The sequence below is a fragment of the Physeter macrocephalus genome, chromosome 6 (genome assembly GCF_002837175.3).
Source record: "Physeter macrocephalus isolate SW-GA chromosome 6, ASM283717v5, whole genome shotgun sequence".
Lineage (NCBI taxonomy): Eukaryota > Metazoa > Chordata > Mammalia > Artiodactyla > Physeteridae > Physeter > Physeter macrocephalus.
In genome coordinates this window covers 53,287,876-53,313,713 of record NC_041219.1, presented here as the reverse complement: position 1 = coordinate 53,313,713, position 25,838 = coordinate 53,287,876, and the positions used below count along the sequence as shown (strand labels likewise).

Here is a 25,838-nt window from a genome sequence, read left to right as displayed (position 1 = left end):
CAGGTGAGGCCGGGCTGCACGCGGGGAGGAGCTGCTGTTGTCTGGGGGCGCTGGGGGCGCAGGTGGGCTGGCCCAGCCCTGGCGCTCAAGGGCAGGGCACACCTTGCCTCTCCCTGGAGCCCAGGTGCTGCCCAGGGACAAGGGTTTGGAGAAGGGAGGGAGCAGCCGGCTGGTGCTGCTGGAGTTAGACAGGGGCCGGCACCGACGGGGCTCACTGGACCACGGCGACAGGGAGGAGTACGAGACACACGGTTTTAGAGTCACCAGAGGAAAAGCTCCTTTCTTTCCATGTCAGGGAAGTGCTAAGTCGACGGCAGGCCTCCGGGCTCGCGGCCCAGACTGGGGTGGGCTGGGGTCAGCGCTCACGGGACTGAAATGCCACCAGTGCCCGGGCCTCAAGGTCACCCACCCTGCCGGCCCACGAGCCTTCCCCCATAGGACTTTTTAGTACATTCCAGACAGAGCTTCACAAGAGACAGCAAAATGAATATTTATTACAATTATTTTAACTTAAAAAAATAAGTCCAAAGCCTCTGGGCAATAAGCTAAACTACCATAAAAAGTAGTGTCTGAGAGTGAGTTACAGCCCGTGCTGGCAGCGGGCAGAGGCGGGCACCGCCTCCTCTTCTGCAGAAGACTCCCCAGAGTGAGGACGAGCTGCCAGCACAGGCAGACAGGAACCAGCCTAGAAAAATCTGAGGCTGCTACCCAAATGCTACCCCGGGAACAATCGTGCGGCCCCGCCCAGGAGGAGCGAGAGTGTCACGGCGCTGGCGGGGGGCGGCCAGCGGGCCCACCTCCCTCCCTGCTACAGAGCCCAGCCCTCCCTGCCGAGGACCAGCCGCACGGCCTCGTGCACGTCGCTCACCACGTGGGCCGCCTGCAGGAGCCCCGGGCTGAAGCCGAGGTCCCGGTGCCCGTGGAACGGAGGCCCCTCGCCACCCGGGCCGGGAGCGGCGGGGCCCGGGGCCCGGGGGCTGTACACGCCGGTGCACACCAGGATGGCGGCGCAGCTCCGGGCCGCCCCCTCCCGCCTCGTCTGCAGGTGCTGGTGGAACAGGTTGGCCCCATAGATGTCGGACATGGGGTTGTCACTGGGGAGAGAAGGCCCAGTTCTGTGCGCCGGTGGAGGTGCGGGGACGGCAGGGGGGTGGGGAGGGGGGTGGCCAACAGGTGAGCACTGGGGGAGGGGGGCGCGTCTCCGGGGACGGAGGGGCGGGACCCGGGGGCCGGGGGTGAGCACCAGGGGAGGGGGGCACGTCGCGGGGGGCGGAGGAGGGGTGCGGGGCTCACCCCACGGCGTAGAGACTCCGGATCGGGGCCGCCCAGCCCCGCCGCGCCGCCTGCCTGGCAAGCAGGCCCTCCGCGTACTGGTAGGTGAGGAGGCTGGGCTTGCCCATCAGGCCCGCGTAGCACAGCTCTCTGCCCGTCACCTTCCGGTAAATGGCCTCCAGGCACAGCAGGAAGGTGCCGTGGCCGAACCTGCCAGAGGAAAAGCCGTGCTCGGTCCCCTCCCAGGGCCCCAAGGCTCAGACATGCCCTGTGTGCCACCCTCTCGCGGTGGCACAGAGCACGGTGACAGGGCAAAGTGAATCACTTCTGGTGAGAGGCTGTCACACTTAGGATGTGCACTGATGGCCTGCGACCACCTGACGACGTCTACTGAGCGCTGTCCCAGCGCTGGAGATGGCACATCACGTTCAACCCTTAGAAAAGCCCGATGAGATGGCGTTCATTCTCCTCATCGCACAGGTGAGAAAACTGAGGCCCAGAGATGGAGTAACCTGCCCAAGGTGGCTGGAGCTGGAACCAGAGGACCAGCTTCAATTCTGCCTTGGACTTGGGCAGAATGCTGGCTGGCATCTCACCTCACTCGTCGGTGCCAATTTCACTGAGCACACTGCCACCGAGGGTCAGAAAGCACCCTCCCTGCCCCCACTGCAGCTAAGTGTATGGCCAGTGACTAAGCTACAGCCTAAGAGTCAATGAAATCACAAGTGCTGCACTAACCTCCTGGAAAATAGCCTGGAAACTGGGGAGGGGGTGCTCTTCTCTACCCTCCCCGTACTCCCTCCTGCTGCCTGGAATGCTGACATGATGGCTGGAGATCAGGCAGCCCTTCTGGATTACATAGTAAAGGGCTAAGGTGCCTGTGTCCCTGATGGGTAGACTTTTTCACAGTAACAAACTTCCGTCTCGTTTAAGATTCTTTTCTTTTGGGTTTTCATCCCTTGCTGCTAAATCAAATCCTATCGGATACTGTTCAGTATCTTGAAGTTACACTTCAGTGTCACTTATTTATGTACTGAATTCTACTTTCAGTTTTGAAATTATTGAATGAAAAAGTGATCTCAAATCTGCTTTATAAATAGTAATTTGCCTCCTGCCATTCAGTCCACAGCCTACATAACCAACCCCCTTCACCTCGTGTCAGCAAACCCGAACTCTAGGAAGAATGTTCCAGAAAAAATACCTGACCTCGAGCTGCAGAAATGCACTTGAGAAAGAACACGGTGATCCCCACCTCCTTGGGCTCAGTGTTGGGCCCTCAGGCCCTCAGTGACGGATCCACCACACAGCTCACTGGGAGGCAGGGCAGGGGGAGAAACTCCAGACTTGGGCCTCGCAGACAAGAGCAGCCAAATAGCACCGGCAGCTGCCCTTCCAGGAAGGCAACCTGAGGGCCAGCAAAACGGCGGCCTGTGCTGTGCTCAGTGCCGGGGCGGACGGGGGCGGGGGGCCTGCCTGGAGCCTTTGGGCCTCTGAGGAAGTGACTGGTCCAGGGGCCTTGGAATCACTCCTACTCTCCCCTCCCCATCGTCTTAAGCGCAGAAGGAAACAAAGAAGCGAGAGAGCCAGCGCCACAGGGTGAAGGCAGCGAGGGAGGGCGGCTGGGTCATAACAGGGACTGAGCATCACTTGGCTTCCACGAGCCAGAAAAAGCACGTCCTGTTAGACTCTAACGGGGCCGGGGGTTAAAGACCACCTCTACCCACCTTCCGTGCTCAGTAAGTGGTAGTTTTCATTTATCAATCAGTATGTGAAGTGACCCTGGAGACCGCTCCCAGTGGCCAGGTTGCCATGGCAACTCCAGGGCCTAGAGGAGGGTCTGAGCCCAGAGCACTGGGGCGGCTCGAGGCACCGTCAGCAGGACAGCCCAGGAGGCAGCTGGAGGTGGCCCCCAGGGCCAAGGCAGGGACCCCGAGTCCTCACCTGGGCATCTTGGCTTCGGCCATCCAGAGGAGGTCCGTGTTGCTGGCCAGGACAGGGAGGTGGGGATAGGGGGCCGTCGCCAGACCGGTGCCGGGGTTCCCATCGCTGAGGAGGATGTCCATGATCAGCTGCAGGCTCGTCTCCCAGCGCACGGGCTCCCCAAGGAGGAGCACCCCTGCAGAGTGGGGGTGGGGTGAGCCGGGGTGCCGGGCGTGGAAGGCCCTCGGGAGGCCTGGGGTGCACGGCCCCGCCGAGGGCATGGGTCCCAGGAGGTGTACAAAGCCGGGCCCAGGAGGAGCTCCCGAGGGCTCCTCAGTGTGTCCACCAGGACGTCCCAAGGGTTAGAAGCAGAGAAGCAGCAGCCCCTGCTGACCGACGCCCTGCCCAGCACCCCACCCGCCCAGCCACGTCCCCCAAGCCCCAGGGGTCACTTGGCCACATGGCGGGGAGACGGGGTCACCGGCCTGACGCTGCCCACGTCCCTCTGGGACGGTGGGCCAGTTCTCAGAGTGTCTAAGCTTCCTCAGCTACGTGAGGACAACACCCACTACTGGGAGGAGGATAAAAACGAGACCTGACAGAGCACGGAGCCCACGCTGCACACAAGCTGCCAAGGCCAGCTTCAAGACGGGGAGCGGGGCCAGACCGTGGCCCAGTGGGCAGGCCACCCCCGGGAGGTGTTTCAACTGTCGCAATGACTGACACCGCTGGGGAGGGCCGGGAGAAGACTGGGGTGCAAGGGGCTCAGGACAGTTCTGCAGAGTCAAAACCTGCCCCACGTCTGTTAACAGCCGACACGCACACAGGAGGACAACTCGCTTGTAATTTACTGAGCCTAAACCCTAATTCCATTCCACACAAAGTGTTTTTTGGTAGACTTTTCATAAACACTGATTCTTCCAAAAATGCCACTATCATGTTAGTCAAGAGAAGACGTACTTTATTTTTTCAAAACTTTACCAAGAGTTATTCCCCATTTTGGAAAATCGCATCACCAGTGACAACACTGCTCCTAATTTCTGAGTCTCCAGTGAAACACACCTGTAAACACACTGCACTTGTGGCTGTACCGTTCACGGGGATCCTACTTCTGGTGCAATCGTTTCGCTACCTAATCACGCCTTCTTGGATAATTACTGCATATTGAAATGCAGATTACCTGACTAAAAAACGTTCCCTTTTGTTTCTCTCTATTACAATTAGGGCTTTACCATGAATTAATTAATTTTTAATATTTGTGTATAGGAAAGAATCCATCTAGGGTAGTAAAGGGGACATTACAATATTTTTGTTACCCAGGGACAACTGGGTTTAATAGGGCTGAGAAACACTGGACCAGGTTCCCTTAGGTACCTTTCCACACTTAGATTTTCTACACTTATGATTTTTCTGGAACAAAAGGGCAAGTGACACGGGGAAGGAAAGATTAGCAGCTAATGTCTCAGAGGTAGTGACTGGCAGATCCGAGACCAGAGCCCAGGAGACCCAGCACCCAACGTCCCAGCCACACCGCCAGGCCGCAGGGCCTGCAGGGAGAGCCCGCCCACATCACGCAGGGACCTCATTACCTTCAATCGCAGGGAAGTCGTTCCTTGGGAGGGGCTGCGAGAGACAAAGAACAAGCCCGTCAATGCCACGGTCACCTTCCACGCCCGGTTTCCAAGGGGTGGGAGGAAAGACACGTGCCTGACAGACGGAAGACCCTTCGGTCTAGCCCAGGCCGAGGAGAAACGGACAGGACAGAGGGCAGAGGTCCTCTGGGACAGGAGGAGAGCGCGCTCAGGCCGGCCACACCCCAGGCCGGCAGGCACCAAGTGTGTAGGTCAGCCAGGGGACGGCTGCTCAGCTGTCCTCCTCCAGCAAGGACAGGAGGCGAGAGTCTGGAATCAGGTGGCAGAGGACGAGGTGAGCCCAGGAAGGGACGGGAGCTTGACGTCACTCAGGAGGCAGGGCCATCACAGGACCACCGCCGGGGGGCCCATTCCTTCTAGGAACAGCTCCCCTGCCCTCGGCCCTGCCAGTAACCAGCTGAGACCTGGGCCGAGCCCGTCCCTGGGCAGGGGGTGGGGCTATCTCTGTGCTGCTCTGAGAGCCATGCCAACTCTGGCACCTGGTTCTGCACATAACGTGCACAGCTCAAAGGCGGGGGAGCCCTCGGAAAGCTCGGGGGAGGACAAGAGCTACACAAACAAAAGCAGGCCTGTCTGTTTATAACTGCAGTTCATTAAACTTTGACGTGCACTGACTTTGAACAGGCGGTGATAGACACTCTGTGATAGACACAGAGTTCACGCAGGGAAGGAGAGGGTGAAGGGGCAGCAGGAGACGGGTGGTCACCCTAGAGGGTCAACGAGAGGCCCCGTGACCACTGGTCGGAAAAGATAAGGTTCAAATATGAGCCAAACCCAAAGGAACCTGAGCAGACGCTCAGAGCCGCCAGTGCTTTCACAGGAGGCCACTTCCCACCAGGCCAGCTCTCTGTAAGGAGCTCCAGGACAGTACAGCAGCGATTAACTTAACACTAGCGGTTCTCCAAGCGACTCTAGGAAAGCTGGTAAATCACAAAACTACCACCTGGAGGGGACACGAGGGCTGTGGAAAGAGAGGGGACAGCCCTGCTCACCACCCCCGACAACGTGTGTCCGGGAACAAAGGCCTCGGCCAGACGTGCCCTCCCATCTGAGAAGGCAGCTCGGAGCGGGAAGGGCTGCAGGGTCAGCAGGGAGACCCGAGCGTGTCCCATTACCGTGGTCTTGGGCCGCCGCTGCAGATCCACCATGTCCAGCACAGGGAAGGCCGCCCGCAGCTCATCCACTGTGACCACGTGCTTGAAGCCCAGTCTGGAGGGAGGTCAGGAAGCAAAGCCGCCCAGTGCCAGGGAGACGCCTTTAAAGTGAGGGACCCACCGCAGCCCACGTCAACCCCACCCGCCCCGCCCCCAGACAGAGCCCCGTGAGGCCAGCGCCGACCAGGAGCGCTGCAGGCGGGCGTGGGCGCGGGCGGCGCGGACACCCGGGGGCCTGGCCTACTCTGGGCACCGCCCACGCAAAGGCACACAGGAAGCCTCGTCCTCGAGCTCACGCTGGCCCAGGGCTCTGAGGACAGTTCAGAGGGGACTCCTCGGCGGGGAGGAAGCTGAGCGGAGTCCGGAGAAGCCAGACCGGAGCTAAATCTGGACGATGGACCGGATTCAGCCAGAAGGGCGGCCGTGGGGAGCAGGCCCGGTGCAGCCTTACCCTCCAACACCTGCCGCCGTGTCCCTGTCCTCAGTCCCCACTGGCAGTCTGAACTGGCCGCAGGGTCAGATCACCTCAAAACACATCTCCCCAAAACGGTGCTTCCATCAGCAATAAAACCCGCACAGACCATACTCCTCAGCGCTCACGTCTGAGGTTCCGGAGCCCAGCGCTGTCCCTCCTGGCCCCCTTCCCCGCCCGACCCCATCCCGGCCTCCTCTCGGCAGGCTGCCCAGCTGCGTCCCCTCCTGTGGCACCGCCAGCCCCCAGGAAGCCACGGGGGACCCCCGCTCCAGGGTGCCCCCCCAGCCTCTGTGACACTCGGACCCGCTCTGCTCTCCCCAGCCTCTGGTCACACGCCGTCCTACCCGCTCCTGCACCGCTCCTGGTGTGTCACTCCGCCACCTCAGGCAGGAGCCCTGACGAAGCACCAGCCGTGTGCTGCTCTGGCCCCTGAGCACGCGGCCACGCACAGGCGGCACTCGGCTCCCTTGGGTTTGCGGAAGCAGCAGAGGAACGCGCTGCTTCAGAGCAGGGACACATCCACGCTGAGCACACGCCGGGGCCGAGCCCCCTGCAGACGCACACAGGGAGCCGTGGGTCCCAAACCGAACCACAGAACCGCCTGGGTTCCCAGACCCAGTGAGTCAGACTCTGCAGAGAACGGGCAGGAATCTGCTCTGCGAGCTGCCCAGCAGGCCCCGAGGCGGTGGGCTGGCTTTCGGGAGCCCCCGGGCGCTAGGGCTGGCCACCCTGGGAGGTGCCCTCCCTCCCTCCCACAGGCGCCCAGAGCTCCTGACCCCGGTCCTTTCAGCCGGGCAAGGACAGCAGAGCAGGGAGCAGCAAAAGGATACGCTCGGGCATTTTCCACCAGGGGCCCCTGCCCAGACACCAGCATCCGCTTGTCGTGATGCTGCGAGAAGAGTTTCATGGGGCTGTGGGACAGTATCACCTGGTCGGGCTCCACCTGCAGGGCAGCCACGCGATGGAGAGAGCAGAGGACACGCGTGTGAGGGCAGGTGAGGGCGGCAGCAAGGAGCTGGCTCCTTGGCCCGGGAAGGAGAAACCTGCCCAGAAGGGGGCCCGACCCTTCCAGAACGGCCCCGACAGGTGTGAGGGGACCCGGACACCAGGGCCCGCAGGAGATGTGGCCACCATGGGCCCCACCGGCCCAGACACCCCGATTTCTCAGCCCGACTTGGGAACCACAGGGTTCGTGCATGAGCTCAGACCCGCCTCCACCTCTGACTATTTTCAGTTCTACATAAAGACCTGGCTTTTCAGCATTTATGCTAATGGCAAGTGCGCAGCCCCACTGTCCAGACACCAGGGTAGGACCCGGTCTCCTCCCCAAGCAGCGTGTCCCAGCTGATCAGCATGGGATTGACCCTCCTGGTTCCAAAGGACTCCTTCCAAGAACCAGATCCACTGCCAACACTGTCCCCGTGTCAATGCGGGGACGGTGGGAGCCGCAGGTGGGTGACGAGGGACAGAGCTCGTTGAGCTCTGTCATCTTACTCATGAGAAACGAGGGCTGTCACTTCAGAGTCCCACCTGGTACACGGAGATTTAGAAACACGTGACCCTGAGGCCAGGAGGAAAGATGGAAACAGCCAAGACCACAGGTGGGATTTCCGTGCTCAACATGTACGCTTTCATAAAAGATGACCCTGCTGATGAGGCTCTACCCTCTGAGTTTGGCCTTGAACTTCAAGTTATTTTTCCAGCAGGAAGATGTGTACTGGGATCATCCATATTGTCCCCCCACAGGGCAGGGGACACAGGGCTGGAGAGGGGGCTCCACGGGAACCAGGTCCTCACCCTCCTGTCTCCGGCCGCTCCTTACCTGGAAGCCCAGCAGGGCTGACAGCTCCTGGGCTTTGCTGCACTGTAAGATGTTCCCCGCGTTCGTGACAAAGACCACGGGCACCCGCAGCTGCCCCTGGGGGTCCACGAGCCTGCGGAAGGCCTCCCTCGCAGCGGGGATGACCTGGTGGCCTCGAACCAGCACCCCATCGATGTCCAACAGGAACCCGAAGGTGGGAGGGCTCTGCATGGAGGCGAGACAAGAACGGACCCTGAGTCGAGGCAGAGGAGACGGGGGAGCCTCATCCCCACCCTCGGGCCAGCACGGGCCTCGAACGCAAGGTGAGGACTTGGGGTTGCCGATAGGGCAAATCCACCTGCAACAAAGAATTAAGGCTTTTCAGGTAATTTTAAGCATATAACTATTTTGTTAAAGTTATTTTTACATAATTAATATAAAGGAATTTTTTAAATTGGAAAACAGAGAAATCCAGAAACAAGCCCAGCACTTTAAAACAACCGATCAGTATTTCCTTTCATCTCCTTTCTCTATTTTTATGTTTGTCACGCAGCTATGACTGCACCTTATATGTACAACTTTGTATCTTGTTTTTTTTGCTTGACATGAAGCATTTTTATTTGTTACAACAGCCTTCATAACCATCTTTTAGAATTTTGTTTTATCGTAACAACACACAGAGAGTTTTTTAAAAAAAACACTCAATTGCTACAGACGATATAGAAAAAAAATTTTTAAGTTTCTTGCTTCCTCCTCCACCCAGTACCATCCCCTCTTGTGTATTTTCCAGAAACTTTTCATGGATGGTTCTACTTTCTCACCTTTTAGCTAACACACAAATGGTACTATGTTGTGCTTTCTTTTCCGTCTTCCTTTTTCTCGTTGGTATCCCTTGGTTATCTTTCCATATCAATACACACAGACCTACCACCTATGCATGTTTCTAGCTACATAATATCCTGAGTGAATACTCCGCTAACATTAGGTTTCCCCTATTTCAGACATTTAGGTTTTTCCACATTTCTGCTACTACAAATTATGCTATAAGGAACTCTTCATGCTTACTGATTTTTCCATTATTATGGACTTTTCCTTAAGCTAGATTCTTTCTTTCTTTCTTTTTGGCTGCGTTGGGTCTTCGTTGCTGCGCACGGGCTTTCTCTAGTTGTGGCGAGCGGGGGCTACTCTTTGTTGTGGTGTGTGGACTTCTCATTGCAGTAGCTTCTCTTGTTGAGGAGCACGGGCTCTAGGCACATGGGCTCAGTAGTTGTGGCGCACACGCTTAGCTACTCCGCAGCATGTGGGACCTTCCAGGACCAGGGCTCGAACCCGTGTCCCCTGTACTGGCAGGTGGATTCTTAACCACTGCACCACCAGGGAAGCCCTTTTAAGCTAGATTCTAAAAAGCAAGAGTAATAAGCCAAAAAAGTGCAAACATTACAATGACATAACACCTACTGACAAGTTTTCCAAAACAGTATCAACTCACATGGACCCTGGTACCCTTGCCAAGGATGATTTTCACAGTATCAAAGAGTTTGTTAAGTATCAAACATCTTGTTAATTTCAAAGTTTAAAAAAGTGATTATCTCCTCTCAATCTGCATTTCTTCGACTTACAAAGTTGAACGCTATCCTTTTTAAAAATTCATCCCATTTCTTATTTTATGAATTGTCTGTTAACATACAAGATGTTTTTCAGTTGTCAGAAAAATCCAACCTAACCTGTTTGTCATTTTCCTTTTGTTGGCGCCCGCTAAGTCAAGCCACTTTCATCGCACACACATTGTGCTTATGTTCAAAATACCTTTTCCTAAAGGTACACACAGAAGAATTTAGGGTTCAAATGACAAGAAATCAGGGATTTGTTTTAAAATCTTAGAGCCACAAAAAGAAAAAAAAAGTGGGGGTGATTAGCAAAGCAAGTGCGGCAACATGTCAATAACTGCTGAATCTGGAAGATGGGTTTTAGAGTTCATAATATTGCTCTTAGTTTTTTTTGGTTTTTTTGTTTTTTTTTGCAGTACGCGGGCCTCTCCCGTTGCAGAGCACAGGCTCCGGACGCGCAGGCCCAGCCGCTCCGCGGCACATGGGATCCTCCCCGACCGGGGCACGAACCCATGTCCCCTGCATCGGCAGGCGGACTCTCAACCACGGCGGCACCAGGGAAGCCCCCATGTTCTTGGATTTTTGACAATTCCATAGTTAAAAAAATAAAACAGCTTGTTTGTGCTGATGGCTGCCAATCTTAACCATACCGTTTTACTGGTCTTAGAGGCCATATCCTAAATAGTCACAAGATTTGCTCTCTTAGACATAAGAACCCACAGACCCTGCTACTAAGAACAAGAAAGTCTCAGGACAATTTAGCAATATCCCCGACGCTCCCTCATCTGTTCCTGTGCAGTGTGTAACCACAACCCCCAACCCCTAAGGTGAGTGCACACAGAGAACCAGGCACCCAGCCACCTAGAAATGAAAGGCCCCCAGTAATTGTTAACAAACATGCCACACTCCTGTGAGAAGTTAGCAAGAGGGGAAACAGGGGGAGGGTGGTATGTGGGGCTTCTCTACACTTTCTGCTGAGCTCTCCTGAAAACCTAAAACTGCTCTAAAAAAATAACATCTATTAAATTTTTTTTTGAGTGAAGGCACCTCGAGAAAAGGACATAGGGTTAGATTTTTTTCTTTTCATTCTTTTTTTTTCTTTTTTCTTTTCATTCTCTTCTGTATCTGTATTTTGATTTTTCTTCTTTCTCACTTCATGTTTTTTTTAACTAGTCCTGGGTATTACACCAGATCTTCTAATTAAAGTGCATATTTGTGGCAGTGATAAAATGTGTGTTTTTTTTACTAAATATAAAATTAAAAGGACCTACTGTATAGCACAGGGAACTATACTCGATGTCTTGTAATAACCTATAATGGAAAAGAATCTGAAAAAGTATATGTATAACTAAATCACTGTGCTGTATACCTGAAACTAACACAACACTGTAAATCAACTACACATGAATTTTAAAAAGTGCAGTCTTAGGAATTCCCTGGTGCTCCAGTGAGTTAGAACTCCGTGCTTTCACTGCCGAGGGCCTGGGTTCAATCGCTGATTGGGGAACAAAGATCCCACAAGACGCATGGCGTGGCCAAAAATAAAAATAAAAATTAAAAAGTTTAAAAAAAAGAAGTGTGGTCTTAAGATTAGTTTTAAATGAAGGGACCATTAAGATGTTCCTTTGTGTTTTTGCTTCTTATCTGGAACTGGCTGGTGTGCTTCCAACAACAGCATCACAATTACCGTCCAGGACACTGTCCACTCCAACCAGCTCCATGTTTGCGAGAATTTACTACATGCGGTGACTGTGCAAAGTACTGCACCTACATCACACAAAGTACCCCAGGTACCCTCTAGCAAAAACACTGCAAGGTAAGGACTATCCCTGGTACACACACGGGGAAAGCCAGGCTTAGAAAGCTAAGTACTGTTGACCCTAGAACAACACAGGTTTAAACTGTGCCGATCCACTCACAGGCGGATTTTTTTCAATAAAGATACAGTCGGCCCTCGGTAACCCCGGGTTCCTCACAAGTGGATTCAACCAGCTGCTGATCGCAAACCTCACACACCATGGGGGTTGGTGGATCCGCGGGTGCCGGGCCCGCGGATGCCGAGTCCGCGGATGCAGGGTCGGCTGTGGGACTCGAGCACCCGCGGGTTTAGAGGTCCCCCGCGACACCGAGGGGCAGCGGCAATTTGCCTTAAGTCAAACAGGCAGTAAGCGGCCCGGGCAGGACTGATCCCTTAGCCAGTGCCGCATCATTTCTTCCCTCCCCCCACTCTCTCCACCGGGAAAGTCCGGAAAGTCAGGACCCGCGGAGCGGGGGCCGCAGAGTCCTCCTGGAGCACATCCCGGCGGGCGAGTCACGGAGGCCCGCGTCCCCGCCCCCCGCTCGCCCCCGCGGGCGACAGGGTCACGCCTCGCCCCGGGCTCTGTGAACGGAGCCCGGGGGAGCCAGGGGCCCGCACGCCAGGGCCCCAGGGGACGTGACGTCACCACACGCGGGCAGAGCGGGGGGAGTGACGTCCGGAGGCCGGACACCCTGCTCCGAGCCCGGCCCGCGAGGCCGCACGGCCTCCCGCCGCCGCCCCGTACCCTCCGCCCTCACCTGCGAGCTGCTCGCGAAACGGCAGCCCCCGAAACCCGCGGCCGCGCGCGCCGCCCGTCGCCACAGTCCGGGTGCCCACCGCGCCGCCGCCTCGCCGAGGGCAGCCATGGGCCGCCTCCTGCGCGCACCGCGCACGCCTGACCGCCGCGCAGCCAATCAGGGGCCGGTGGCGCCCGGGGCACCTCGGGAGCTGTAGTCCCGCCTCCGTATCTGGGGCGGGGCGGGGCGTGGGGCGGGGCGTGGGGCATCTCGGGAGCTGTAGTTCCGCCTCCGTCTCTGGGTTTTAATCAATAACTGAAAGTTTGTACTTCTTTTTTTTTTTTTAATCTATTTATTTTTTATTTATTTATTTTTGGCTGCGTTGGGTCTTCGTTGCTGCGCGCGGGCTTTCTCTAGTTGTGGCGAGCAGGGGCTACTCTTCGTTGTGCTGCGCGGGCTTCTCATTGCCGTGGCTTCTCTTGGTGCGAGCACGGGCTCTAGGCACGTGGGCTTCAGTAGTTGCAACACGTGGGCTCAGTAGTTGTGGCTCATGGGCTCTAGAGCACAGGCTCAGTAGCTGTGGCGCATGGGCTTAGTGGCTCCGTGGCATGTGGGATCTTCCCGGACCAGGGCTGGAACCCGTGCCCCATGCATTGGCAGGCAGATTCTTAACCACTGTGCCACCAGGGAAGCCCCTGTAGATTGCTTTAGGTAGTATGGACATTTTAACAATATTAATTCTTCCAATCTATGAGCATGGAATATCTTTCCATTTATTTGTGTGTTCAATTTCTTTTATCAATGTCTTATAGTTTTTTAGTGTACAGGTTTTTCACTTCCTTGGTATAATTTATTCCTAGGTATTTTATTCTTTTTTTTTAAAAATTTATTTATTTTTGGCTGCGTTGGGTCTTTGTTGCTCTGTGTGGGCTTTCTCTAGTTGCAGCGAGCGGGGGCTACTCTTCATTGCAGTGCACGGGCTTCTCATTGCAGCAGCTTCTCTTGTTGCAGAGCAAAGGCTCTAGGCGTGTGGGCTTCAGTAGTTGCAGCATGCAGGCTCAGTGGTTCTGGCATGTGGGCCCTAGAGTGCACGGGCTTCAGTAGTTGCAGTGCGTGGGCTCTAGGGCACACAGACTTCAGTAGCTGTGGCGCACAGGCTCAGTAGTTGTGGCGCACGGGATTAGTTGCTCTGAGGCATGTGGGATCTTTCCAGACCAGGGCTCGAACCTGTGTCCCCTGCATCGGCAGGAGGATTCTTAACCACTGCACCAACAGGGAAGTCCCTATTTTATTCCTTTTGATGCAGTGGTAAATGGGATTGTTTTCTTAATTTCTCTTTCTGATATTCTGTTATTAGTATATAGAAATGCAATAGATTTCTGTATATTGATTTTGTATCCTGCAACTTTACTGAATTAATTTAGTAGTTCTAACAGGGTGTGTGGGGGGGGGTGTGTGAAGTCTTTAGAGTTCTATGTATAGTGTCATGTCGTCTACAGATAATGAAACTTTTACTTCTTCCTTTCTGATTTGAGAGCCTTTTATTTCTTTTTCTTGTCTGATTGCTCTGACTAGGACCTCCAATACTATGTTGAATAAAAGTGGCAAGGGTGGGCATCCTTGTTCCTGATCTTGGAGGAAATGCTTTCAGCTTTTCACCATTGAGTATGATGTTAGCTGTAGGTTTGTCATATATGGTCTTTATTATGCCCACTTTGTTGAGAGTTTTTATCATAAATGAATGTTGAATTTTTTCAAAAGCTTTTTCTGCATCTATTCAGATGACCATATGATTTTTATTCTTCATTTTGTTAATGTGGTGTATCACATTGATTGATTTGTGGATGACAAGCTGTCCTTGCATCCCTGGAATAAATCCCACTTGATCATGGTGTATGATCCTTTTAATGTATCGTTGAATTTGGTTTGCTAGTATGTTGTTGTTGAGTATTTTTGCCTCTACATTCTTTAGGGATATTGGCCTGTAATTTTCTTTTCTTGTGGTGTCCATGTCTGGTTTGGGTATCAGGGTAATGCTGGTCTTGAAAAATGAGTTTGGAAGTGTTCCCTCCTCTTCTATTTTTTTGGAAGTTTGAGAAGGATTGGTATTAATTATTTGAATATTTGGTAGAATTCACCATCTGGTCCTGGACTTTTGTTTGTTGGAGGGTTTGTTTGTTTGTTTTGGCCACATCATGTGGCATGTGGGATCTTAGTTCCCTGACCAGAAATTGAACCTGTGCCCCCTGCAATGGAAGCATGGAGTCTTAACCACTGGACCACCAGGGAAGTCCCTGTTGGAAGTTTTTTTTTTTATTACTCATTCAGTCTCCTTACTGGTTATCAGTCTGTTCATATTTTCTATTTTGTCATGATTCAGCCTTTAAAGGTTGTATGTTTCAAGGAATTTATCCATTTCTTCTAGGTTGCCCAATTTCATGGTATATAACTGTTCATAGTAGTCTGTTATAATCCTTTGTATTTGTGTAGTATCAGTTGCAACATATCCTCTTTCATTTCTGACATTTATTTGAGTCCTCTCTCTTTTTTTCCTTGGTGAGTCTAGCTAAAGGTTTGTCAGTTCTGTTTATCTTTTCAAAGAATCAGCTTTTGGTTTTATTGATATTTTCTATTGTCTCTATTTCATTTATTTCTGCTCTGACCTTTGTTATTTCCTTCCTTCTGCTAATTTTGGTCTTTGTTTGTTCTTCTTTTTCTAGTTCCTTGAGGTATAAAGTTTGGTTGTTTATTTGAAATTTTTCTTGTTTTTTGAGCTAGACATTTATTGCTATGAACTTCCCTCTTAGAACTGCTTTTGCTGCATCCTATAAGTTTGGGTATGTTGTATTTTCATTTGTCTCCAGGCATTTTAAAATTTTTCTTTTAATATTAATGGGTTAATTAATCACCCATTGGTTATTCAGTAACATGTTTTTTATTCTCCACATATTTGTGAATTTCCCAGTTTTCTTCATGTAATTGATTTCTAGTTTCATACCATTGTGGTCATAAAATATGCTTGATATGATTTCAGTCTTCTTAAATTTGTTAACACTTGTTACAAAAGATATTTGTTAAGAAATAGAGATCAATACAATTATAGAAAGGGACTTGAATACCCCTGTTACATCAATTGATAGCCTACCAAGACGGAAAATCAGTAAAGAAACATTGGACTTAAGTGACACGTTAGACCAGATGGTCTGATATTTGCAGAACATTCCATCCAACAGAATCAGAATACACATTCTTCTCATGTGCAAATGGAACATTCTCCAGGATAGATCATATGTTAGGCCATAAAACAAATCTTAACAAATTTCAGAAGATTGAAATCATACCAAGATCTTAATAATGTCAGCTTACCCACATTTGAGCAGGATCTGGAAGACTGACTCACATTACTCAAACCTACAATAGCCCAACACATAAACCCTGCCAGGGGAACATAGCTTTCCAGGATTAGAATGTTCTCAATTTCTTCCTGCTATCAAACTACCTAGAAACTACTTCAGTAATTAGAGCATTTCTTGGTGTAGTGGTTTTTAAATATGTCCACAGTTTATTTGACAATACTTTTCTCAAGAGGTGGAATCTAATTCCCCTCCCGTTGAGTGTAGGCTGCACTTAATGACTCACTTTGAATAAGAAAATGGGGCAGACGTGATGGTATGTGATTTCCAAGGCTAGGTCATAAAAGATATTGTGGCTTCCACATTGCCTTTGTTTGGATCACTCATTCTAAGGAAGTCAAATGCCGTGTCATAAAGACACTCAAGCAACTCTGGAGAGGCCCACAGATGAGGACCCGAAGTCTCCTGCACACAGTTGAGTGAGAGAACCATCTTGGAGGCAGACCCTTCAGCCGTGGCAGACATATTGGCCAAAACCTCATGAACGACCCCAAGATGGAGCTATTCAGCTATGTCACTCCTGAAGTCCTAACCCTCAGAAACTAGGAGATAATAAATGTGTGTTGCTTTAAGTCATTAAGTTTTCGGGAAATTTGTTATGCAACTTGGTGATCAAAATTGTATTGTAATCACTGCTCTTTCATCTCCAGGGTTCTCAGTTTGGGTCAGGTTTGACCCTGTCTGGGTCTGCCCTGCTTTCAGTCTTCCTTGGCTGTGAACTCAGCTCCATCTCTGGCAGGGATCAGAAATGGGCTGGTGTTTTTCAGGAATGATGACAGAACAGAAGGTGCATTCTGGGAGGTTCCAACCTGATCATTGTAATCCAAACTCTGTGTGCATGTGTGTTCAAATATTGATAAGCTTTCCTTAGATCCTCTAGGGTTCTTAAGGAAGAGGAGGTTAAGAACCATCCTCTAACAACAACAACAAAAATCTCTGGGGGCAGGGTCCCTCTCTGTTCATCTTTGTCTCTCTCATAAGGCCTGTCCGGGTGAGGTGCACATGACAGATGTACAATTAATATTAACAGGCAAGTGGATGACTATCTACACTGTTACTTTCCCCATAAACTTGCTTATACATGTTTGCATGTACACACGTAAGCATAAGCCTGCTCACACCCATGCACATACTTTGTATTTGTTAGGATTAGGTTTGGCTACCGTTAACAGAAACCTCCAAAGACCAGTGGCTTAAATAAGAAACAGATTTGTTTCTCTCATGTGAACAAGGTTGGGAGAGAAGAGTACAAGCTTGGTATTGTGGCTCCACAAACTTATTAGGCACCCAGGCTCCTATTTTTCTCCTTTGCCATCTTCGCTGCACAGCTTCCACTTCATGGTCCAAGATAGCTGCTCAAGATCCAGCCATCACGTCCACATTCCAGCCATCAGGAAAGAAGAGACAAAAAAGGGAATGCCATCTCCCTACAGGTACAATTCCAAGAAGTCTTATATACCCATTCTGCTTACACCTCATTGGCCAAAACTTAAGCACATGGCCACATCTAGCAGCAAAGAAGCTGGGAAATGTAGCTTTATGCCTGGCTAAAAATCAGGGGTTCCTTTTCCACATAAGAAGGGAATAAAGGATATGGGGGGGTTGGCATTTTATGCCTCACACCAGGTGGAAGCAGACAAAAGAAGTCAGAGAGTTTGTGGGTTCCCAGTAGAGGAACGGGTGCGTTCGCCTCTGTTGGGAGGAATACTGATCCCCTCCCCGCGTTTCCCTGAAGAGGAACTTCGGTCCATAGAACTTGGGCCTCTCTCCACCCAGGCCGAGGACACAGGACTCTCCTGATGGGTGAGCTTGGAAGGAAGAATGGGCAGCCGCGGCTCGGCCTCTCTTCCCTCTGGGAGCTGCCCCATCAGGGGCCCCGGTGTTTGGTCCAGTAATGAGGGGCTGGGGTTTCAGCTGTGCCAGGGATGGCTGGATAAGTGTAATTCAAGGGTAGAGTGTCAGCAAGTCCATTCGTCTCCCAGATAAGCCATTCTCTCCAACAAGCTTTCAGCAGGAATACATCTGACCTTTTATTTCCATCTGTCCCACATCTGTTTCCCAACCGAGTTAGACGTAAGCAGGAAAGCAAGGGCGTCGTTTATGATTTATCCCCCAAACCCCGACAGCCTCCTGCCACTGCCTTCGCGTGCCCTGCCGATTAGTGGAATAAGTGGCCTCCAGTGTGGCTGGGAGGTCCCCAGTGCCCAGGCCAGCTCCCGGACCCCTCCCCCCAAACCCCCAAGGAATCACCTTCTACACCTTGCATAGAACGTTGACTTAAGACGGGGCAAACAGGGACACAGAAAGTTGAGATAATTCACTCCATGGTATAAATGGCTGACGCTCCCATCCTGAATGCGGGCTTTGTAAGTGGTCAGGAGGGGGACGTAGAGGCACCACAGGGTGGCAGTGGGCAGAGCAAAGGCCCGCCGGGGCCCGAGGGCTCGGAGCTCAGCTCCCACCAGCCCCAGCACAAGGTCACTGCACTGCTCCGTGTTCCCAGGCACACCTGTACCCCCTGCTCGGGAAAGGCAGGCAGGGGACATGGCGGTGTTAATCCTGGGTGACAAGGTTTGGTTCCTGGATGGCCTCGTGCTGCAGTGGGTCCGGGTGGGAGCCCTGGTCCACCGGGTGGGACAGTGTCAGATGGATTACGTGGCCCTGATTTGCAGCCAGGTAACATTTACAGAAAATCTTTAAAACCTGCTGAGGTAAAGCACTGTGTCATCGAGCCCCGCCCCCAGCCTGTGCCCTCCGGCCCGACTGCAGCAGAGAGGGAGGAAGGGTGTCTTCTGACACCTTGGCCCCTCCGTAGAGGGAAGTCCTATAGAGCGTCTTCCATGAACACATGAATGCAGGGCTGCGGCCCTGGGCCTCCCAGGGAGGGGTGGGCATTCGGGGGACGGGGTCGGGGAGAGGAGGCCCCTGGGGAGTCTGACTGTCCTCCCACAGGTGGCTGGGGGGCTGCAGATGGAGGGGCTGCCCCCCTCCACCTCCAGCCCTGGGCAGGGCGCAGCCTGAGCCTGAGCCTGGCTGCTGTGTGCTGGTGTGCATCGTTTTGACTCATGACCTAGTCCTGCCTGCGAGAGGATCAATGACATCTCACCAAGACTTGAGGTCCAGCCACCGATTGACAGGAAGTAAAGGGCAGAGGACATGGTAAGGAGCATCGTGGGGGCGCTATCCGTTCCAGACGGGGTGCTCTACGGGACAGACGGCTGGTTCCATCACCCAACAAACTTGAAGAAACAGAAGAAAAGAAAAAAGAGCAGCGACGGAGCCTGCAGGGGTGCTGCTGAAATGGTGCGCGGTAATCCCTGGTCTCCTCTGGGGGAAGCTGGCCGGCCTCTCATCTCAGGCCCCGGCTGCCCCCTGGTCCTCACCAGAGGCTTTCCTGCCAAGATGAACTCAGGGTTGGTTTTCACTCAGAGGCTGGCACCTCCTTCCCCTCTAGCCATTGGTGCTACCGCCTCCCCGTGGACCGAGTTTTCTCCCTGCAGTGTTACCACCTCCTTCAGAGCACAGAACTGACTGTCAGAGCCAGAAAGGGCTCTAAGAGCACACCGGGCCCAGCACCTCCTGTGATAAAATGAGGCCGTCAGCCCAGAAGCCCTGTGAGCCGTGGACGAGGGTTAGAGCGCTGGACACGGTGGCAGAGACCTCTGGCTGGCGCTCAGACCTCAGGGAAGGGCACTCTTCTCTCTTTCCCGTGCTGACCTCCCCAGATGCACCCCCGTCCGACCCCTCACCTCCTACGGGCCTCCCCGTCTGTGGGGCAGGAATCCACGTGGAACCAGAGCTCACGGCCCTGCGGCGCTCCTCCCAGGCCCTGACCCATTCACCTCTCCTCCTGGCGGCTTTGTTGCATTTGGCCTTGGGTGAGTTACTGGGGTTCAAGTGTGGGCTTTTCTGGAAGAGGTCTGGGACCCCAGATACGGCTCCCAGCATCAGAGGATGTTTGGGGCAAGGAGGACCGAGGGGGTCAGAGAGAGGGCATTCCCGGAGCTCACAGGCCGAGCCGCTGACCCCCGGCCTCCAACCCCCTTCTGAACAGACAGAACTGCAGGTGTCCCTCATCTTCAGAAAGTTATGTCCGGTTTCTTATTTTTTCCTTCAAAATGTTGTTCATATATTTTCCTTTTTTCATTTCTACTTCTAATCTGCCTGGACCGTGTGTTTGACCTATAAAGCAAGACCCTGCCTCCCCGTGTCGCACAGATGACTGTTTTAAACGTCCTAGAGCCTTCCCTGGAGCTGGTGCCTTGGAGGAAGGGGCATGTCTATAAACCCAGGGAAGTGCCCTCAGGGCTCCTGTCACCTGGCCATTTATTCATTCATTGCATATATTAGGTACTTATTACGTTGCAAGAGTTTTTGTGGGTTTTTTTGTGTATGGTTTCTTTGTTTGGTTTTTGGCTTTAGGGGTTTTTTTGGCAACACCATGAGGCATGTGGGATCTTAGTTCCCCGACCAGGGATCGAATCCGTGCCCGCTGCAGGGGAAGCGTGGAGTCCTAACCACTCGGACCACCAGGGAATTCCCAAGAGTTTATAATAACAGATATTTGAAAACAATCCAGGTGTCAGCTATCTGGGCCTTGTTTATTAAGCTCTGGTGTGTCCCCACTGAGAAACAGTGAGACAGAGGGTGGGGAAAGGCCCTCAACTAAAAGCAAAGCTCAGGACAGTGGGCAATGCGTGCCTTTCATCACAGAAAGAGGAAACAGTTTACATGTGCATTTGTTTATTTTGCACAAAGAAACATAAACATGGTGGGAAAAATAGGTGGGGTGGGAAAGAGGCGTGGGGAGTAGAGGTGGGTATAAATCTTTCAACGTATCCCGTTTCATGTTTTTTTGATTTTTGAAATGTGATTCCATACCTATTCGAACTCCTTCTTTTACTATAACAAAATTTAAACACTTCGATGGCCCTGCCCTCCCGTCCCGCTACGAGCTCTAAATGGGGCCAGAGGGCAGGACGCCGATGGCAGGAGCGGACCTTTCTCCCGGAGGAGATGGGGCGCAAAAGCAAAGCAGGGGAGGCAGGTAGTGCAAGTGAGACGGCCGGAGCCCGGGGAACGGACCCCAGGTCTGGTCACCGAGGGAAGGAGGAAGTGGAATTCCGGCCGATGTGTTTTCAAGGCGAGCGCACCTGCCCCTGCGGGTCTGAGCCGGAAAGGGCGCCGGGCGCGAGGGGCGGCACCTGCGCTACCGTGTGCGGCCACCAGGGGTCAGCAGCGCGCCGCCCGCCGCAGGTGCCACCGCCACAGGTGCCGAAGGTGCGGGCCGCAAGCATCGCCTTTGCTTTCCGACTCCTTCCTCCGGGCACTTCCCACCAAACGACGGTCCCCGGGGGCGGGGTGGGGGTGCGGAGGACTCTGGGCAAGAATCCGTTCCTCCGGGGCCACAGGAAGCCGAGGCCAAGGGAAGCCAGGGGTCAGCCTGTCCCCCGAGGGCTGATGCGTCCTGGCCTCATGGAGCCAGAACAGGGGTGAAGCGGCTGTCGTGGGTGGGTTAGCGGTTGAGCAGTGCGTACTCCACCCTCAGAGAACTGACTCGGGCCCACCAGGGTGATGGGCCCCCGACAGGAGAGAAAACGGCCCCGTATTGTAGGGTGAGCACTGAGGCAAGACTCAGGAACCTGCTATCACCTGCTGCGTGACCTGGGAGAGTTACTGACCCTCTCTGGGCCCCAGTTTAGTCCTCTGTCACTCAGAGAGAGTAGATAAAATGACCTGTAGGCCTCTCCCTGCTCTGATATTCTGTGAATCTAAAACTTCCAGTCCTGGGCTTCCCTGGTGGCGCAGTCGTCGAGAAGCCACCTGCCAATGCAGGGGACACGGGTTCGAGCCCTGGTCCGGGAGGATCCCACATGCCGCAGAGCGACTAAGCCCGCACGCAGCAGCGAAGACCCAACGCAGCCAAAAATTAATTAATTAATTAAAATAATAATTTTTAAAAATAAAATAAAAAATAAAACTTCCAGTCCTCCCACCCCTTCCCCTCTGGGAGGTCTGGCTGGACTGGGCAGACCTCATCTCCTAACATACGGTCTCCAGACAGCCCCCAAGGAAAGGCCCTTTGGAAGGTTGGATCCTGGCCTGAAGGAGGAAGAGGAAGAGGCTATTGGCTAAAAAGCCTGGACCCCGTGGAACCCAGCATCTCTGCCCCAGCCGCGCCATCGGCAGTGAGAATTGGGAGCTACAGGTGTTTCTCAGGGCAAAGCCCATCTGAAATCTCTCCCTGTCCCCCACCATGATCCCAGATCCCACACCTTTGATGGACGCGCTTCGGGACACAGAAGAAAGAACAAAGAAGGTTACATTATTTTAGGATGACTGCTATTTAAAGTAGCGTATATTACGTATGTGAAAATAAGATTTATAATCTAGCAAGCTGACTTAATTTCGGCCGATAGATGCATCTACACGTAGCCAGACCTCAAGGGGTCCGGTCTTGCAAGAGGCATGGCTCACATCAGTGCTTCAAACTCCTGACCTGGGGAAAGGGACATTTGGGGATCTGGACAAGGTGGCTGAGACGGGTCACACAATCCTGTTCTGGTGAGCTGTAAAAATTAAACAGGCAGGTCTTCCTGAGGAAGTTCCAGCAGCACCTGATTACCAATCGATCGATCAGAGAAAGTTCTTACAGCAGAATGGCAGCTCATACATATGCAAGAAATGGTGGAACCAGAAAAACCACCATTTGGTGGTTGTCTCTTCCAGATATTTTCTACAGCATCTTACATGTCCTTCCTATTATGTGACCTTGACCATCTTCCATCAGAAGACGAGGTCTCTCGCCCTCCTCTTGAAACTGGGAGGGTTTAGCCTAGAGAGGTATGACCCAAGAGTATGGCAGATGTGATGCCAGGGGGCTTCCAAGGTTATATCAGAAAAGGCAATAGAACTTCTGCTTTGTTCCCTGAACACGTATTCTGGAAGCCTTCGGCCGCCATGCTGTGCGGAAGCCCACCGGGCCTGTGCAGAGGCCCCTGGGTGAGGCGGGAGGCTGTGTGGAGACAAGGAGGTCCCGGCCAGCCCCCAGCCACTCCCACCCCTCCACCTCACGACAGAGACGGAACTGCCGCAAACAGGACTGCCCAGCTGGGCCCACCCCAAATCCCGGACCCACAGAAACTGTGAGAGACAATACGGCTTATTGCTTTCTTAAGCCACTAAATTTTGGGATAATTTACTCTGCAGCACTAGGTAACTAAAACAGCCACGAGGGGAGTAATAGTCTCAATTCAGACAATAATCCTCAGTGGATGCAAAAACTAAGGGGTAAAGGTGTGATGAGGAATCAAACACAGAGTTAAAATGTTTCCCCACAAAATACTTATTAATCACAAAGCGAAAAACTTTACAGGGGCAAATCCTGGCAGGCGTCACATTAACAAAGTGAGCAAAGTGAACCTCCTCGTAATGGGACAAACTGACATCATCGTGCGCCTGGGGGTACTGGGGGGGACGGCGCTGGTTTGCCACGTTTGCTGATTTCGGTGGTGTAAAAACTCCCTCCCGGGCTTCCCTGGTGGCGCAGTGGTTGAGAGTCCGCCTGCCGATGCAGGGGACGCGGGTTCGTGCCCCGGTCCGGGAGGATCCCACGTGCCGCGGAGCGGCTGGGCCCGTGAGCCGTGGCCGCCGAGCCTGCGCGTCCGGAGCCTGTGCTCCGCGATGGGAGAGGCCACGACAGTGAGAGGCCCGTGTACCGCAAAAAAAAAACCCAAACAAAGAAACAAAAAAAACAACTCCTTCCCGCGATGACCACTTTCAGACCACCACTGGTTTAACCCCAGGCTGGTGAGGCTGCCCCAGGCAGCGCACTGAGGAGGACACCAAGGCACGTGAGAAATACATAACTGGAATCCCAAACCCGAAATGAGTCTGTGCTCTTCAGAGACGGCGAGGTCACAAAAGACAAGACAGAGGAACTGTCCCAGACTGAAATGTGAAACGAGATCCTGGTTTGGGTTCTGGGCCAGAAAAGGAAAATGCCTGGAAGGGCCAGGGCCAGAAGGTAATGTCTTGTCAACGTCACTTTCCTGCTCCGGAGGTTGGTACTCTGGTTACATAGGAGAACGATGCTGCCTTTATGAGAGGTACCCTGGCGTGTTTAGGAGTAACGCGGCAGGAAGTCTGCAACTTGAGTCTCAGTGGTTAGAGAAGTAGGATGTCTAGATATAGACACTGAGAGAGGGATGGGGGGAGGGAGGGAGGGAGGGAGAGTGAGACAGCAAATGTGTAAAATGTTGATCGGGGAACCTGGGTGAAGAGCATGTTTAGAGTTCTTTGTACTATTCTTGCTACTTTTCTGAAGTTTCACATTATTTCAAGATTATAAGATTAAGGGGCTTCCCTGGTGGCGCAGTGGTTAAGAATCCACCTGCCAATGCAGGGGACACGGGTTCGAGCCCTAGTCCGGGAAGATCCCACATGCCGCGGAGCAACCAAGCCCATGCGCCACAACTACTGAGGCAGCCTATGCTCTAGAGCCCGCGAGCCACAACTTACTGAAGCTCGCGAGCCACAACTACTGAAGCTCGCGAGCCACAACTACTGAAGCCCGCGCGCCTGGAGCCCGTGCTCTGCAACAAGAGAAGCCACCGCAATGAGAAGCCCGTGTACCCCAACGAAGAGTAGCCCCTGCTCGCCCAACTAGTGAAAGACCACCCGCGGCAAGGAAGACCCAATGCAGCCAATAAATAAATAAATAAATAAATATTTTTTTAAAATAAACAAATAAAAATAAAACAACAGAAAGTTATTCTCTCACAGTTCTGGAAGCCATAAGGCTGAAATCAAGGTATTGTCAATACCACACTCCCTCCAGAGGCTCTAGGGGAGAATCCATTCCTTGTCTTTTCCAGGTTTGTTCCTAGGCTTGTGGTTAAGAGTAGCCCCTGCTCGCCGCAACTAGAGAAAGCCTGTGTGCAGCAAGGAAGACCCAATGCAGCCAAAAATAAAATAAAATTGAATAATAATAATAATAAAAAAGATTATAAGATGAAATGTTCCATGGTTTTCCCTGAGGTTGGATCCCAACTTCTAAACTGCTGGGAAAAGGGATGATTCACTCTCCAACGGCATTCCCTCAGCTGGATCTTCCAGAACTGCCCCCCACCCCAAGCTGTCCTGGACGGAAGCAAAACTCCAGGACCAGGAGGTCAGGCCAGGGCACCCATCGCGGGCCAGACATGGGGACTCTGGTTTTCCAGCCCAGACCATTGATCTGACAAAGGAGGACAAAGGATTTGACCTCGCTCTAAAAACAAATAGATACAGACTCCAGGAGTTCAAATCACAAAAGGTGTTTTGTGAACAGGAGGTTTTGCTACAGATTTCCTTTAAAGAAACAGCGAGCCCCCGAGGGCAGCAAGGTTTTGCTTACAAGAATTCAACTAACAGAAGTTTTCCCCGAAGACCTGTATGTCAGGGCCCCTCTGGGAAGTCACAGGAGGAGTGAGTGAAACAAGCTTTACCTTCTCTGCGCCGCAGAACCCGGGGGCCGCGGCTCCTCCCTCCTGGCGAGTCCCGGTCTGGCTCTGCTGGTGTTTCTGGTTCTCTGCTTGGACTCTGCCTGTTGAACTGGCACGAAGGCACCACAGCTGGTTCGTTTTCCCCAATCAGAGACCCTACGCTCCTGGGAGGCCCCCAGGACTGTGGCAGCTTGCTACCGAAGCCCGTTCTGCTCAGTTCCGTTGTCACCATTCACTGAATCGAAGTCAGCTCAGTTGGGCCCCGTGTGCCCCGTGCTGGGCTTGGTTAAGGCCATGAATCAAAAGGTCTTCGAGGGCCTCTGGGTCCCCCTGGGCGCATGCCTGTGGCTGAGGACCCTAGTCAGCAAGGCTGTCCCAGCACCAGGAGCCACAGGACCCAGGGAGACTGTGGGCTTCATCCCACCCACAGGGCACTTGCGATGACTTCTTCGGTCCTCCTCCGCAGCCTGGCGCCGTGTGAGGCCAGGGCCACCTCCTGCCTTCCTTCTCCCAGAGACCAGGCT

The 25,838-nt window shown here is 53.0% G+C and overlaps 1 protein-coding gene across 1 annotated transcript; it reads right to left on the bottom strand.

Annotated features, from left to right (window-relative positions):
- Positions 1–519: 519 nt before the first annotated feature.
- Positions 520–12,562, bottom strand: HDHD5 (haloacid dehalogenase like hydrolase domain containing 5). The gene is made up of 8 exons (XM_024129284.3): positions 12,438–12,562; positions 8,296–8,499; positions 7,304–7,416; positions 5,960–6,053; positions 4,782–4,815; positions 3,214–3,388; positions 1,294–1,482; positions 520–1,094 (listed from the first exon to the last, which is right to left on the bottom strand). Exons 1-8 carry the CDS (start codon positions 12,543–12,545, stop codon positions 809–811), a joined length of 1,203 nt encoding a protein of 400 aa, XP_023985052.1. The 5' UTR covers positions 12,546–12,562; the 3' UTR covers positions 520–808.
- Between the last annotated feature and the right edge of the window lie 13,276 nt (positions 12,563–25,838).